This window comes from Eurosta solidaginis, chromosome 1 (assembly GCF_040869045.1).
Source record: "Eurosta solidaginis isolate ZX-2024a chromosome 1, ASM4086904v1, whole genome shotgun sequence".
NCBI classification, from domain to species: Eukaryota; Metazoa; Arthropoda; class Insecta; order Diptera; family Tephritidae; genus Eurosta; species Eurosta solidaginis.
Window position 1 is genome coordinate 56,632,668 of NC_090319.1, and position 15,398 is coordinate 56,648,065.

At 37.3% G+C, this 15,398-nt stretch overlaps 2 protein-coding genes across 3 annotated transcripts; one reads left to right on the forward strand and one right to left on the reverse strand.

Annotated features, from left to right (window-relative positions):
• The first annotated feature begins 6,328 nt into the window (after positions 1 to 6,328).
• LOC137253852 (ATP-dependent DNA helicase PIF1-like) lies at positions 6,329 to 12,531 on the forward strand. 2 transcript variants are annotated; one of them, XM_067791410.1, is made up of 5 exons: positions 6,329 to 6,711; positions 6,922 to 7,105; positions 7,160 to 8,393; positions 8,469 to 8,966; positions 9,028 to 12,531. In XM_067791410.1, exon 5 carries the CDS (start codon positions 11,001 to 11,003, stop codon positions 12,327 to 12,329), a length of 1,329 nt encoding a protein of 442 aa, XP_067647511.1. In that variant the 5' UTR covers positions 6,329 to 6,711; positions 6,922 to 7,105; positions 7,160 to 8,393; positions 8,469 to 8,966; positions 9,028 to 11,000; the 3' UTR covers positions 12,330 to 12,531. The 2 variants fall into 2 exon arrangements, with proteins under 2 accessions (XP_067647511.1, XP_067647502.1); XM_067791401.1 differs by having other exon boundaries at positions 6,329 to 7,105.
• Ho (Heme oxygenase) lies at positions 12,362 to 13,977 on the reverse strand. Its single transcript, XM_067791420.1, has 2 exons — positions 13,590 to 13,977; positions 12,362 to 13,536 (listed from the first exon to the last, which is right to left on the reverse strand). The coding sequence occupies exons 1-2, from the start codon at positions 13,762 to 13,764 to the stop codon at positions 12,839 to 12,841; spliced, it is 873 nt and encodes a 290-aa protein (XP_067647521.1). The 5' UTR covers positions 13,765 to 13,977; the 3' UTR covers positions 12,362 to 12,838.
• Between the last annotated feature and the right edge of the window lie 1,421 nt (positions 13,978 to 15,398).

A 15,398-nucleotide genomic window follows, 5' to 3' on the forward strand; every position in this document is an offset into this window, starting at 1 on the left:
CATATAGTTGAGCCATGGTAGCACTGAAATAAATATGTGCACATATGCGTATACATAAAAGATTTTGCCATATTTAAAAGTAGAGTTGTGCTTTTTCATTCATTTCAGAGATTCGGTTCTTTCGTTCTTTTTCTGATGAACGAACAAGTTGTTCTTTTTGTTCACCTGTTGTTTTTTTTTCAAGCAAATTTGTTCACTGCTGCTCGCACCTGCGAAAAAAGCAAACAAGAATAGATGGTGGTGGGTATGCAGTAATGCTTTGTGTAGGTATATTTAAATGTGTTATGAATAAATAAGTTAATATATATGTATAATTAGCTTCAAAAAAAGTTACAAATTTCGGAAGATCCAGGAAATTGAAAGAGTACAGACACAAATTGTAAATATGAACTTTTCAAGTTTAGTAAATGTAATAATTAGTTCCTTATACCTATATGACACTATTTTATTTTCGTGTATTTTATCATCATCATTTCATTTCATCATTTATTGCAAAAATAGTATTAGTACAATAAGATCTAGGATCTTTTATAGTACAACAAGAAGATAAATCGCAATGTAAAAAAGATCAAAAGTCATAACAAAGGGTTATGTAGGCTAAATTATCATATTAAACATAGAGAAGTATCTTAATTTACTAGTATCTAAAATAAACAAATAATTAAATTCAATAACAAAACATTGTATACACTCATACATATTGTTGGCGAAAACTCAAGAAGTATAATGGTTTCAACTAAAATGAGCATAAAGAACATTTTTAAAGTTGCTTTTATTTAGACTACTACGAATGGATAGTGGAATAGAGTTCCATAGGCGAATAGCATTGACAAAGAATAGCCGTCCAGATGTTAGATAGTGTTATGGTTTCGCATCTACGGTGGAAGCAGTAAGGAAGGCGGTCGGCATGATGTTGTGGTGCACAGTGGCTAGTCATTGTCGGCCTGGGGCGGGTCCTTGCCAACCTTAGTGTTCCTGCGCCATAATCAGAAAAAAAGTTCCTATCATGCCTATCAAAACCAAGAGCTGTCAAATTCAAGAAAAACCGACAGAAGCGCAGAGGCCGACTCAAAACGCTTATAAATTCAAACTAAAACAACATCCGGACGAACCGGATGCCACGGACAGACCGTTACAACATTCAGAATTTAAAATTCAAAAAAAATCTAACGCGACAAAAAAATTACCGAACCGGAAATGACCGGTTACCACAAGTTCAAAATCAAAATCAAAAAAAAAAAACGGCTGAAAAATAAAAAATACAATTAAAAGGGCCGAATATGTCTTGGGGGCGCCGCGGGTGTTGTTGCGACGCCCGGTGCATATCCCACCCTCAAATCCATGGCCACCGACACACCTATTTTTCGGTGGCCCCTTACCTGAATCCCTTAGTGCCCTCTAAATAAATGGCGACGCCAGCATGTGGTATTTAATATATAAATCACTATTTAATAATAAGCACTATTTATTTTTATAATAAAATAAAGAAGCGACTACCCCACATCGAGTAAATGCCTCAAAAATAACGAGTGAAGGCTCTTATTATATTTATCCTCTTTGTTGAAAGGTCCAAAATGTTACTTTTTTATATATTACAAAATGAAAATTGACCAAAAGAATGAAGAATCGGACAGTGAAAATTAATAAAAAATATTAAATACTAAATATTAAAGCGTATTATTTTATTATGTTTTTACAAGCTTGGAAATCTGTTTGAAAAATAGTGAAAATGCTTAATTAGTAGTAGTTTCTGACTCATAAAAAAAAGGCAAAAAATGAATTGTTTACGTAAATAATTAGCTTGTAAACAATTATTTATTTATTAAACAATGTAAACAGTTTACAGGCCCAACCCTGGTGAAAACTATTTGGTTTTTTTTTTATTGGAAATGAAGTAAATTGGAGAAAACCAGAAAAAAAAATACGAAAAAACCTTTTTGTACTGAGTTTTTTGGACAAATCAGTTTAAGATCAATATATCGGCACCTGTGTTGAAAATCACACAATCTCGATTGACTCTCAAAAACTATCATAACTTGATTAAGAATTCCGTATCTCAGAATTTCCATAAAAAATGCTCTACTTCAAAATTCGTTTTAAAAACGTTGCAATTTTTTTTTTTTTTCATAAACAACCTATCTCAACTTCAACTGCATTGAATTATCGCTAAGTTGGAAGTTTTAGAAACACATTTTGAGACAGGCCGGTTTTCAACCAAGTTCTTAAATAGGGCGTTATTTAATAATAATAATAATCTGTTGGGGCGTTTTTGAAAAGCTTTCTGAGGTAGGGCCTTCTGAAAAAGTTTGCTGAGATAGACCGTTTCTGAAACGGCAACCTATAGAACAGGCATTCTTAACCAATGAACCGATAACATTTCGTTACGATAATTAACGTTAATAAACGAAACAAAGTCATTTCGTTTCGTTTATTAACGTTAAGAACGTCAATTTAACGAATTGATTTTGTTTCGTTGTCTGCCATATCAAAATGAAATCAAATCCATTGTAAATTTTACCAAGTAGCGCAACTAACAGCTGATCGGTGAAAATTCGTACATTCACATGCACAGTTCTCGACTCAGTTTCAAAACAAAACTTTAGATTATTTAATTCAAATTTTAAAGTGAGATAATCCTTACAAATTTATGTATACAGAATATATATGGCGTTTTTGTTGTTATTAAAACAATAGTTTTATTTATATTAAAGCCTTTATCATTTTTTTTTTTTAACTTTGAAAAATCTCCGAACACCATTCCTTCATTATATGACATTCGACTGCCTAGTCCACTGCCTTCCACTCTATTCGCAACATAACCTCTACTTAAGCTGCCAAACTATATTGTAAACAATGATCAAATCGTTTATGTTGATTATTAATTTCAAACTATGCTAGCATAGCTGATTGATGGCGGAGTCATTAAAGGTGAAAGCCTTAGCCATGCTGGTTGCAACATTTCTCATGAATTTTGACAGTACGAACATTTCTCAGAGTATTTTTGACATTATCACCAACGAATTACACAAACAAATTACATGGATTTTGTGTGTATGTCCGCTCGCTGTTACCACCTTACGGCTTCACCATGGCTATAGCATTGCCAGCTTCTAAAACCAGGTTGTTGTTGTTGTTGTTGTAGCGATAATGTTGCTGCCCGAAGGTTTTGGGGAGTGTTATCGATGTGATGGTCCTTTGCCGGATACAGATCCAGTACGCTCTGGTACCACAGCACCATTAAGGTGCTAGCCCGACCATCTCGGGAACAATTTTTGTGGCCACATTACACCTTCAGAACATTCCCTCCCTCCCCACCCCCAAGTTCCGTGAGGAGCTTGGGGTCGCCAGAGCCTCGTCTGTTAGTGAAACAGGATTCGCCGCGGATAGGTGAGGTTGACAATTGGGTTTGGAGAAGCTATATATTGCGCTGGCAACCTGAAGGGTTGCGCTACACAGTCCCTTGAATCTGGTATTTTAGTCGCTTCTTACGACAGGCATACCTACAGCGGGTATATTCTGATCCCCTAACCCGCTGGGGGTGGTCAACTTGGTCGTGACGTGTCGTACGACTGTCGCTAGATGTGCATAGCTCCAAAAGAATACATGCAAAGAATATTTTGTCGCTACATGTCGCGTCGTATAATGTGCATGAACCTTTATGGTGTTTACATGGTCTAGGATCTTAACCATTTAATAGTTTTTATATGATTTGACACGATTATCTTCTATATATGTATATAAAAATGGTGTGAAAAATGTATAGTATTTCATCAATTGAGAACGGCAGGCCCGATTTGGCTCAAATTTTTCTTCAGTTCTTCGTAATTGCTAGGAGAAGGTTTTTACGAAAGAAAATTTTGGGAAAACCCTGCGGAAAAGTCGGAAAATTGGAGAAATCGAAAATTGAGAACGGCAGGACCGATTTGGCTCAAATTTTTTTTCAGTTCTTCGTAATTGCTAGGAGAAGGTTTTTACGAAAGAAAATTTTGGGAAAACCCTGCGGAAAAGTCGGAAAATTGGAGAAATCAAAAATTGAGAACGGCAGTATCGATTTCGCTCCAATTTTTTTTCAGTTCTTCGTAATTGATAGGAGAAGGTTTTTACGAAAGAAAATTTTGGGAAAACCCTGCAGAAAAGTCGGAAAATTGGAGAAATCGAAAATTGAGAACGGCAAGACCGATTTGGCTCAAATTTTTTTTCAGTTCTTCGTAAATGCTAGGAGAAGGTTTCTACGAAAGAAAATTTTGGGAAAACCCTGCGGAAAAGTCGGAAAATTGGAGAAATCGAAAATTGAGAACGGCAGGACCGATTTCGCTCCAATTTTTTTCAGTTCTTCGTAATTGATAGGAGAAGGTTTTTACGAAAGAAAATTCTGGGAAAACCCTGCGTAAAAGTCGGAAAATTGGAAAAATCGAAAATTGAGAACGGCAGGAGTGATTTGGCTCAAATTTTTTTTAATTTTTTCTTAATTACTATTAGAAGGTTTTTACGAAAGAAAATTTTGGGAAAACCCTGCGGAAAAGTCGGAAATATGGAGAAATCGAAAATTGAGAACGGCAGGACCGATTTGGCACACATTTTTTTTTTCGGTTTTTCGTAATTGCCAGGAGAAGGTTTTTGCGAAAGAAAATTTTGGGAAAACCCTGCGGAAAAGTCGGAAAATTGGAGAAATCGAAAACTGATTATTAATATAACGAGATAAATAACAGACGGTGCTGTGTTTTTGTAAGTTTCGGATAATTGTGAAATTCATTGTGATAAAATTGCATTTTGAGTGGAGAAATTAAAGGGATAAATAACAGATGGCGCTGTGCTTAGGTTGAGCGTAATTTGACAGGTACACTTTTCTCATTGTCATTTTTTATTAAAAAAATGTGCTATTTTTCTTGCTGCAATTGATTCGAGTTTTTCTGATTTTCGCGTTCATCGATTTATTTTTCTGATTTCGGATAGTCATATATCGCGTATCACATCCACAAACGGTCTGCGATGATATCGGCTCATTGTCTGTCGTATGCCAGCATTGCAATGCTTTGAAGGCTCCATTACTGATACTTAGCATAGACTTGACTTGACTTGGCGTAAACTTGGCAACTTAGACACGATTATACTCCACTTGGCGCATAAAATCTGGCATCATAATCAGCGTTGAAATTTATTTTTAAATAAATGTCAATTTGTATGACAAAATGTCAAAATGAAATGGAAACAAACAAATGGCATCTCAAAATGTAAACGTCACTTAGAACTTACATAGAAAATCAAAATTCAACAGACTTCAAAGTCAAGTAAAGTCTTGAGTAATCAGAAACATGCAATGTTAATTTAACAGAACTGTAAGTGACAGTTCGCAAGCCAAGTCAAGTCTGTGCTAAGTATCAGTAATGGAGCCTTGAAGTTTCAATCACATAGATATCGCTGAAGAAGCAACATCGTGTTTGTGTAAAATGTAAAATATGTAAAGTTTCGTGTAATTATTACATTTTCGATTAATGTAGTATTTTTGTACAAAGAAAAAAAAAATGTTTTGTGCAACTTAAAAGAGTTATGTGTTAAAAAAATAAACGTTCGTCTATGATTAAGAAAATTTACTACTCTCGTTTATTAAAAATGCAATTTTGTGCGATATAAAAAGATTATATTCTCAGGATTAATAAAGGGAAAAGGAAAAAAAGTAAAATTAATACATATGTGACATTAAAGATAAATTGAAAAGATATAAACTAAAGTGGACAAAATTAATATAAATTCAATAAAATATGACAAGGGAAATGATGAAGATTCATTACACATATACATAACTGTGATTAAATTTAAGTGCAAATAACGGAACATACATATGTACATATAATCAGATTTTGCATAAAATTGGAACATAAAAGTATGCAAGAAACGGTACATGTAACGGGGTAGAGATTACCTCATATACAATTTACAAAGATACATACAAAATCACTGAGGACATATAACGGAATAGAAAACATCTGTATTTTTTAATGTACAGTCTTGTACACATGATGAATTATACCTGATATATAAATGGTGGTGAGGAGAATTATGCTAAAGGCGAAAAGGTTGTATAAAGAATTATGAAAAAGATAAACAAATTAAAGTGGACAAAAAATACAAATAAACTCAATTTTTACGATCATAATTGCATGATAAAATGATGTGACAAAGTGGAAAGTATGACACCTTATATGAAGAATATACATCTGAAAAAATAAGTTAAGTAAATATTGGCAAAAAAAGCATAAAATAATAACTATAACAAGCGAATTGAAGTGTAAATATTAGTAAATAAGCATAGCATAACAAATATAATAAGCGCATTATAATACCTTGTCTAACCTGTTTTCAACTTTACAATTAAACTAATTTCTACGGTTGGAGCTACAACGTTACAATTAAAAAATTAATCACCCCTATTCTGCATTTCGATTACGTTCCCGTTCTACGCTCCGCTTCAATCGAAGTTTGGTATTCTGCATTACGACGGAATCGTAAAGAGAAGAGGAATAGCAAATGATTTTTCGAAATCAGCTGTTGGTACGGAATGTGTGAACATTGGAACAAAATAAATTAAAGAAAATTTGTAAAAAACACTGAAAAACGTTTATATTTTATTATCCACGCCATTTTGTACAAAAAAAAGCAATACAATATATTGCCGCAGTGTTATATTTTTTTGAGTGAAGTGCTTTCATAACTGTAAGTGTGTTTTTGTCGTTCTTTTGGCCAATTCCCTGCCGTGGCCACCAAGTTTTGTTAAAACGGATTCCTGCACGAATATAGTTGACATTTTCTGAATTTTAAGGATGCTAATTTCATTGCACTGGCCTAAAATACTTTATGAAGATTTATTTATTCTTTCCGCAAGGATTGTTTACGTTTTCGTTTCACCTTCCTCTACTCCGGCAGCTTGCTTTGGCATATAACTGGACCCAACGAACAGACACAAATTGTAGCTGTCTATTATAATGGAAACAATAGCCGCGGCATTCTTTATGGAGTTGGAAAGCAACGCTTACGAAAATGGCCAGGCGAGAATGGAAAGGCAAATATTGCGAAATTTGTGTAATCCATTTGAGATGAGTGACGAATTGTAAGAAATTGAACTTATAAGTGGTACAGTTTAATGACTTATTTTCTTATTTAGGTTCAAAAAAAACTTTCGACTTAACAATGATGCTTTCAAGTATGTGTTAGATACTTTTGCGGGGCAAATACGTCCAATGGCTTCGACATCGACATGTTGTTTTTGACCTGGAAACATATAAAAAGCAATCATCATAAAGCCTTCTACGTTTCTTAACAAGTTTTACTTACATTTTTGTTAAAATTCTGTTATAAATTAATAAAAAATAAAAATAAAATATTTTTCCGCCAACTAATTTGCAACTTAGAAAAACGGAACTACGATCGAAATGCAGAATACGCAAAATCGAACGATTCGAAGTTGGATCGAAAGAGATTGGAACACAGAATACCAAAATTGCCAAATCGAAAAAATTCCAATCCAAGTCGAAATGCAGAATTGGGCTGAATAAAAAAATAAAAAGAAAATATTTTTCCGCCAACTAATTTGCAACTTAGAAAAACGGAACTACGATCGAAATGCAGAATACAAAAAATCGAACGATTCGAAGTTGGATCGAAAGAGATTGGAACACAGAATACCAAAATTGCCAAATCGAAAAAATTCCAATCCAAGTCGAAATGCAGAATAGGGCTGAATAATACACATAAAGAAAACAAGTCACCACTGGAAATTACCCAAAAAGCTGAATTATTTAACAAATAACATGACACAAGATGACTATTTTTATATTATTACAATGGGAGGATGCCTGAAGCCTCTGGCTTGGGCATGATGGGGGTATCACTTGCGGGATGGGAGTGAAATTATGATACATATATAAAAATATAATTCACGATGAATTGCAAATTTTGAAAAAGCACATGGCAAATAGGCCATATATTTAGCAATTTTAAGGAGAAAAATTGTGCTACGGGTTTTTACTTTGTGACATATGTTAGCTGCTTATGCACGTCTAAATGTTGCAAGTATATTACCCTTGGACGTTTCTTAACCTGGCGATTTAAGAGGCTATTTAAAGGTCCTCTTTCCATTTATTGGAATTGAAAGATTCAATTCCCAAAACTGGAAAAAAAAGTTTCAATCAGAAACCCCCGGCTTATGCTGCGCTGGTGGCAAAGTGAAATTACCCGTTTTAACCTACCCGCCAGAGCCATTGTATTCGTTACTCTATGGAAATACAATCCAGTCAAAACATTTTCTAGAGAATACACAAAAATATAACGGATGCTTTCAAATGACATCATCTGGAGCCCAAGTTGTTGATGTACCCGGCTACAATCCCACTTTTGAGGTAATGATGTCCCATTACTATCAAAACATGAACAATTATTGTTATATTTTTTCGAAATTGCTTCCAAACATTTAGATTCAAGGCAAATTCACCATCGAGCGGGCGCTTTGTTACCACTACCGAACGAAGATCATAAGTTCCTTCAGATCTATTTCGTTGGTGATTCGGCAATTGAACTAGATCAGCGTTGTGCAATTTTTACTGCGACTAAACGTGAATTGATCTAACAATTACAAAATCTTCTGCACGAGCATAATGAATTGGTCAGGTTGTTCACAACAGCATTGGATATGATGCCTTCAGACGACCACAAAATCATTATTAGAGCAGACAAAAGACCCGCTGGAGGCCATGCAAGACAATTCAATGCTCCCACTATAAATGAAGTCGCAGTGGTGATTATTGGCGAGAATAAGGAATCACGGGATATTGTTCTTTACCGTCGGGATGGTGGACAATTGAAGCGCGTTTACGAGACGCATCGGTCATATGATGCACTTCCATACCCGTTGATGTTCTGTCGTGGAGAGGATGGATATCACTTCAATATAAAGATGGTTAATCGAACGACAGGTTTGTTTATAAGTCATCACTTCTATTTTATTGTGCAACCGAGTTCGAATTCATATTTCAGGAGAAGAAACGAATAAGAAGGTCAGCTCAATGAATTTTTATGCGTATCGTTTGATGATTCGGCGCGATGTTGACAATCATCTGTTGAGATATCGCCGGTTGTTTCACCAGTACTGCGTTGACACGTACGTCAAGGTCGAAACGGAGCGCCTCAATTTCATTCATTTCAATCAGTCCAAGTTACGATCAGATGAATACATACACTTGCGTGATGCCATGGCTACTGAAGGAGAAGCAACCAACATCGGTTGTTTGACCATTCTTCCAGGTACTTACGCTGGAAGCCCACGCCACATGCATGAGTACGCTCAGGATGCGATGACGTATGTGCTGAATTACGGACGGCCGCATTTATTCATCACGCCCACTTGCAATCCTAAATGGCCTGAAATTATGAATTTCCTGATGACAGGACAAACATCCAGTTATCGACATGGCATCATTGCGCGATTGCTCAGACAAAAGATCAAAGTAATCATGGATTACGCCGTTAAGCTTACGGTTTTTGGCATAATATGTTGTTGGATGTACTCGGTTGAATGGCAGAAGCGTGGCTTACCACATGCACACATTTTACTTTGGATGCTCGACACGATCCGTCTAGATGATATTAATTCGGTAATTTCGGCCGAAATACCAGATCCAGAAACTGATCTGGAGCTGTATTCCGTTGTGACAACGAACATGATCCATGGGCCTTGCGGAGTCCACAACCCAGACTCGCCGTGCATGGAAAACGGAAATTGCACGAAGCGTTTCCCCCGTCCGTTGGTGGCTGACACAATATCTGGAATCGACGAATATCCATTGTATAAGCGTCGTTCTCCAGATAACAATGACAAATCAATCGTGATGAAAGTGAAAGGAAACAATGTCATCGTCGATAACCGTTCCATATTGTCCGCTTTTGTCGAAAACGTTCTCAACTCACTGCAATGTTGAGTGCTGCAATTCCATTAAATCCATCAAATACGTTTGCAAATATGTGAACAAAGGGAGCGAGATGGCGGTATTTGGCATTGTTGAACCGAATGCAAACGACGAGGTAATGCAATTTCAACTTGTACGTTACGTGAGTTGTAACGAGGCAATTTGGCGGCTGTTTTCGTTTCCGATTCATGAACGTCACCCGACTATGGTACATTTGGCAGTACACTTGGAGAACGGCCAGCGTGTCTACTTTACGGACGCAAATGCAGCGTAAAGAGCAGAACAGCCACCAGCTACAACGTTGACAAATTTCTTTTCAACATGCCAAAGCGATCCGTTCGCAAGAACTTTACTATATTCGGAAATGCCACACTATTATACATTTAACGCTGCATCAAAGAGGTTTCAACGCCGGAAAAAAGATAATGTTGTTGCTGGTTTTGCTGATGTCTATTCCACCGATGCTCTCGCACGAATATACACAGTTCATCCAAGCCAAGACGAATGCTTCTATCTTCGCTTGCTTTTGGTTAACATCAGAGGCCCTACATCCTTCGATTCCCTGCGTACTGTGGATGGTGAGCTATGCGCCACTTTTCGAGAGGCTTGCCAACGTTTGAATTTGCTTGAAAACGATACACATTGGGACTTCACTCTCGCCGATGCAACTGTTTCTTCGCCAGCGAATCAAATACGTACATTGTTTGCGATCATCTTAGCCGCATGTCATCCATCGGACCCGACCGCATTGTGGGACAAATATAAGGACGAGATGGCTGACGACATTTTACGCAGATTTCGCATGAAAACTTTGAATTTCGATTTTCAAATTAATGACGACATGCGCAACGAAGCGTTAGTTCTGATCGAAGACATGTGCATCCTCATGTGCGGCAGTCTGGTGTCAACATTGGGAATGCCAGCGCCAAATCGTTCGATAAACGATGCATTCAATCGGGAGCTGCAACGGGAGCAAGACTATGATCGAGATGAGCTGGCCGAAAGAGTCCGAACAAATGTGCAGCTGTTGAATGCAGAGCCCTGATGAAGGCTATTGACGATGGAACGGGAGGCATTTACTTTCTCGATGCTCCCGGTGGGACAGGAAAAACATTCGTCATTTCTTTGATTCTGGCTACAATTCGGGCAAGATCTCAAATTACGTTGGCTGTTGCTTCCTCTGGCATTGCTGCCACATTGTTGGAAGGCGGTCGAACTGCATATTCAGCTTTAAAACTGCCGATGAATCTACTCATGGTAGACAAGCCAACGTGCACAATGACCAAGAATTCAGCGACAGCGAAATTGATGCGAGAATGCAAAATCATCATTTGGGATGAATGCACGATGTCGCATAAACGAGCTTTTGAGGCAGTTGACCGAACGATGAAGGATTTACGAGGTGATTCGAGACAATTTGGCGGGGCTATGATATTGCTCTCCGCAGATTTTCGCCAAACGTTACCTGTCATCCCGAAATCGACTGCTGCCGATGAACTTAATGCATGCCTGAAATCGTCGTCTTTGTGGCGGCATGTCAAGAAGTTGAAATTGAACACGAACATAAGAGTTGCGTTGCAGAACGACTCATCGGCTCTTGAATTCTCGAGAGAACTGCTGGCGCTTGGCAATGGCCAAATACCTGTTGATGTTTCCACTGGATTAATATCGTTCCCGGCAAATTTTTGCGAGTTCACATCGTCGAAAGAAGAACTCATCACCAAAGTGTTCCCCGGCATTGCACAAAATTATAAAAATGTCGATTGGATTAGTGAACGGGCAATACTTGCAGCGAAGAATAAGGACGTCGATAGCTTGAATTTGATTATTCAAAGTCAAATAGCTGGAGAACTGCATTCGTACAAATCCGTTGACAGCGTGCCCGACGAGGATGAAGCGACAAACTATCCAACAGAATTTTTGAACTCGCTTGATGTGCCAGGAACTCCGCCTCATAATTTAAAATTGAAAGAGGGATCGATCATAATCACGTTGTGGAATCTGAATCATCCGAAATTGTGCAACGGTACGCGATTGTCCGTCAAGAAACTGATGAAAAATGTGATTCAAGCTACGATCATCAAGGGCAAATTCAAGGGAGAGGAAGTCCTTATCCCACGAATTCCGATTATTCCATCTGATCCTCCATTCCAATTCAAGCGGATTCAGTTTCCCGTTCGATTGGCTTTTGCGATGACAATAAATCGCAATGCCAAGCGTTGGAAGTCTAGTGGGATTGATCTCGAATTTCCCTGTTTTTCGCACGGTCAGCTGTACGTTGCCTGTTCGCGTGTTGGGAAACCGTCTTCGTTGTTTGTTTTTGCGCCGGAAAACAAAACAAAAAACATTGTTCATCATATGTCTCTCTACTGATTTCAATTCCGTTCAAATAAATAACATTTAAATTTGAACTATTTGTGTTTTATTATCCTTGAAGTTTATCTGAAGGCGTTAAATTGGGGGGTGCCACACCTCTTTTCTAAATGAAAGGAAAAGGGGGAAAAAAGGGAAAGAGAAAGGAAAATGGAAAAGGGAAATGAATAGGAAGGGGAAAGAAAAAGGAAAAATAAAGAAATATTTAAAGGAGAAAAGAGGGAGAAAGCGAACGGAGGGGTAAAGCGAACGGAGGGGTAAAGCTTGAGATAGGAAGCGAGGTGCGGAATTTTTTATAGGGGCTTCTAAATGACAAATGCTTCCGTTTCCAGGAAAAGTTTGTAAAGAACTGGAAGGAATATTACCGGGCAGGATAACATCTGCCGGGCCAGCTAGTATTTATATATATCTAATTATTTAAAATATGTAATACATAAGTTTATATAATTTTTAAAGTTATATCAAGCAATGTCGCTAAATCATTATATTTCTTTAACTTCTTTTCGTCTCTAACGCTTGGCCAACTTTAAAGCAAAATAAACTCCCATTATAAACACTAAAACTATTGCTAATTTACGAAGGTTTGCACGATTAACACCTTTTATAGTGCGAACAACTTCGCCATTATAAATGAAAACATTTCGACTCTCATCAATAAACTGCTGACGTAATTCATCGGTAAACTCGCCATAATTATCGTTCAGCACTTGCCTTAATCTATCCTTCAACACAGAAATTTTCTCAGGAAAAAAGGTAGCAGCACAGCCTTCTGGACAAATTGTTACTTGTTTTGGTATTGGACGATGCTCCAAGTCATCTACACCAGCATCAGGATTAGCTGGTTTAAGGTCTGTGTCTTCCTCCTCTGGTTTGCCCATCCATAATTTTCTTTTAATCATCCTTTTCTTTTGCAAAAGTTGGCCACCAGACATTAAAGCCATATACATTTGATAGGCATACGCAAATAAAAGTAGTTTACTTTTTGCATTTACTTCCTCCAAATGCGCGATGTACTTTTTGACGCTATCGCGCGGTTCATAAGTTTCTTTCCAATCTTTACCAAAGAAATAAGCAAAATCTTGTTCGAATGCTTCTGTTCGGTGAAACTCTTTTGGTAACAAATTTTCTGGCATGTTTTCTTCTAGATATTTGTATATTTCATAGAAAGCCAATAAACCATCATACCAAACAGTGTCGTCAGATAATGCTAAAATTGGAAAAAGTTAAATGGAAAATTCGCAAGTTTGCTTTATTACTTACCTAAAGCAAACTTGGCATTCACCAGCACATCACTTAGTTTGTGTACATGTTTTGTGGCACTACGCAATTCCCTTGTAAACGTCATATCAACTCCAGACTCCTTTGCATCATCGTTATTTGTTTGAGGCGGTAACGTATTTTCCTCCACAGGAACTGATTGCGACGCAGTATCCATAGCTGTGTTCTTTGTTCTTGATGTGCGCAGTGTGTTTGACCTAAGCAATTACCAAGCTTTTCAGTAATATATTTATTTGCTGACGAATTGCCGTTCGGATTTTGTGCTTATTTTTATTTATTGATGAACTGTCGAAAAGGGAAAGAAAAATTCTTGTGAAAATGTTACGAGATCTGAATTGCCAGACTTCTTAAAAATGAATACTATTTCTTTTGACATTTCAATCAAGATGCGAAAATGTCGATGATACGAAAAATTATATCGACTACTTCGATAGTTCTCATAAGTGCTTGTGATAAACTCCCATAGTGTACAAGTACAAGTGTGTTGACTTATCTGTCAAGCATTCTGACAGGCACTCGCTGGATTCGGAATGACAGCGAATTCAAAATGGATACCATTACCGAGTGCGCCGAATGATTGAAAAATTGAAAAAGTCGATACGATTGGTAGTCAAAAATGTTGTCGTTGAGACCAAAAATGCGACTCTAGACCTGAGATTTCGATCAGGTGAGCGAGGCTGTTTGTAGTTTTGACGTTTATCGCTTAGTGAACACACTTGTATAGGTACACTACGTAAACTCCCTGCGAAAATCGCGAATACTCCATGCATGCATGTATGGAGTACTCGCTATGGACCAAGCGAGTGTCCAAAATTAACCACAATTCATACAAAAAATATGGTCCGATTAACATTGCGAAGCCCTAGGACTGGACCATATACTCCAGTTCAGCATTACATCAGAGTAATCCATGGAGGGCTGTAGCGAAGTACTGTGAAAGTTTTGACCAGAACTCCTACAGGTCAACCTAATAAAAAAGCCGTCACAATGCACTTTTTCATAAAGGTGAGCCCAAAGTAACAACCTTGCAAAAATCGTTGGATCATGTGGTCTACTGGAGTACTTACCATTATACTGTACTCCATGGAGCTCCCACAGAGGATCATATGCCAAAGTACTAAAGAGGAATCGCGTCGGAAAGAATTATCGGAGTGAATTTAATTTAAAATGAAAGTAAATGAAGAGGGGCAATACAACTTTTATATTTTATACTACGAATATTCTTATGTTATTTACCATTTGCGTGAATAAAGAACTAATATTTCTCTATACTATAGTATGTATACATAAAACCAATGCGCGGTTGCATTTTATCAGAGTTGCCATAGTAAAATTTTATTATCAGTTATTTGTATGAAAATTTTACTTTTGGCAACTCTGTTAGATCGTCATCGTGTCGTGATCGCGGTCGTTAAAAAACGAGCAATGAACCGCTGATGGTGGTCCGCAAACGCATTGCAAAGGATTGTTAGAGTACTCCAACATGACGAAAATGGAACACGTAATCCAACAATTTTTGCAGGGCCCTTCAAAAAACGCGAGTACTCTATAAATAATGTAAGGAATACTCCTTTGGGAGTATAGCACTGCTCCATATCTAATCTGTATTCATACAAAAAATGTACTCCAATTAACATTGCCATGTCCTAGGAGAGGAGTAGGTGATCCCACTCTCGTTTTGTTTGTGAGTATTCCATAGAGTACATACGTGAGAGTACTTTCCAAAGTACTTTCACCGTAGTACTCCATGGAGCACCCACAGAGGATCATATGCCAAAGTACTAAAGAGGA

Coding starts and splice junctions, on each gene's coding strand:
- LOC137253852 (XM_067791401.1), top strand. CDS start 11,001: ATGAAGGCTATTGACGATGGAACGGGAGGCATTTACTTTCTCGATGCT.
- Ho (XM_067791420.1), bottom strand. CDS start 13,764: ATGGATACTGCGTCGCAATCAGTTCCTGTGGAGGAAAATACGTTACCG. Junction 13,537..13,589: donor GAATGCCAAGTTTGCTTTAG/GTAAGTAATAAA, acceptor TTCCAATTTTAG/CATTATCTGACGACACTGTT.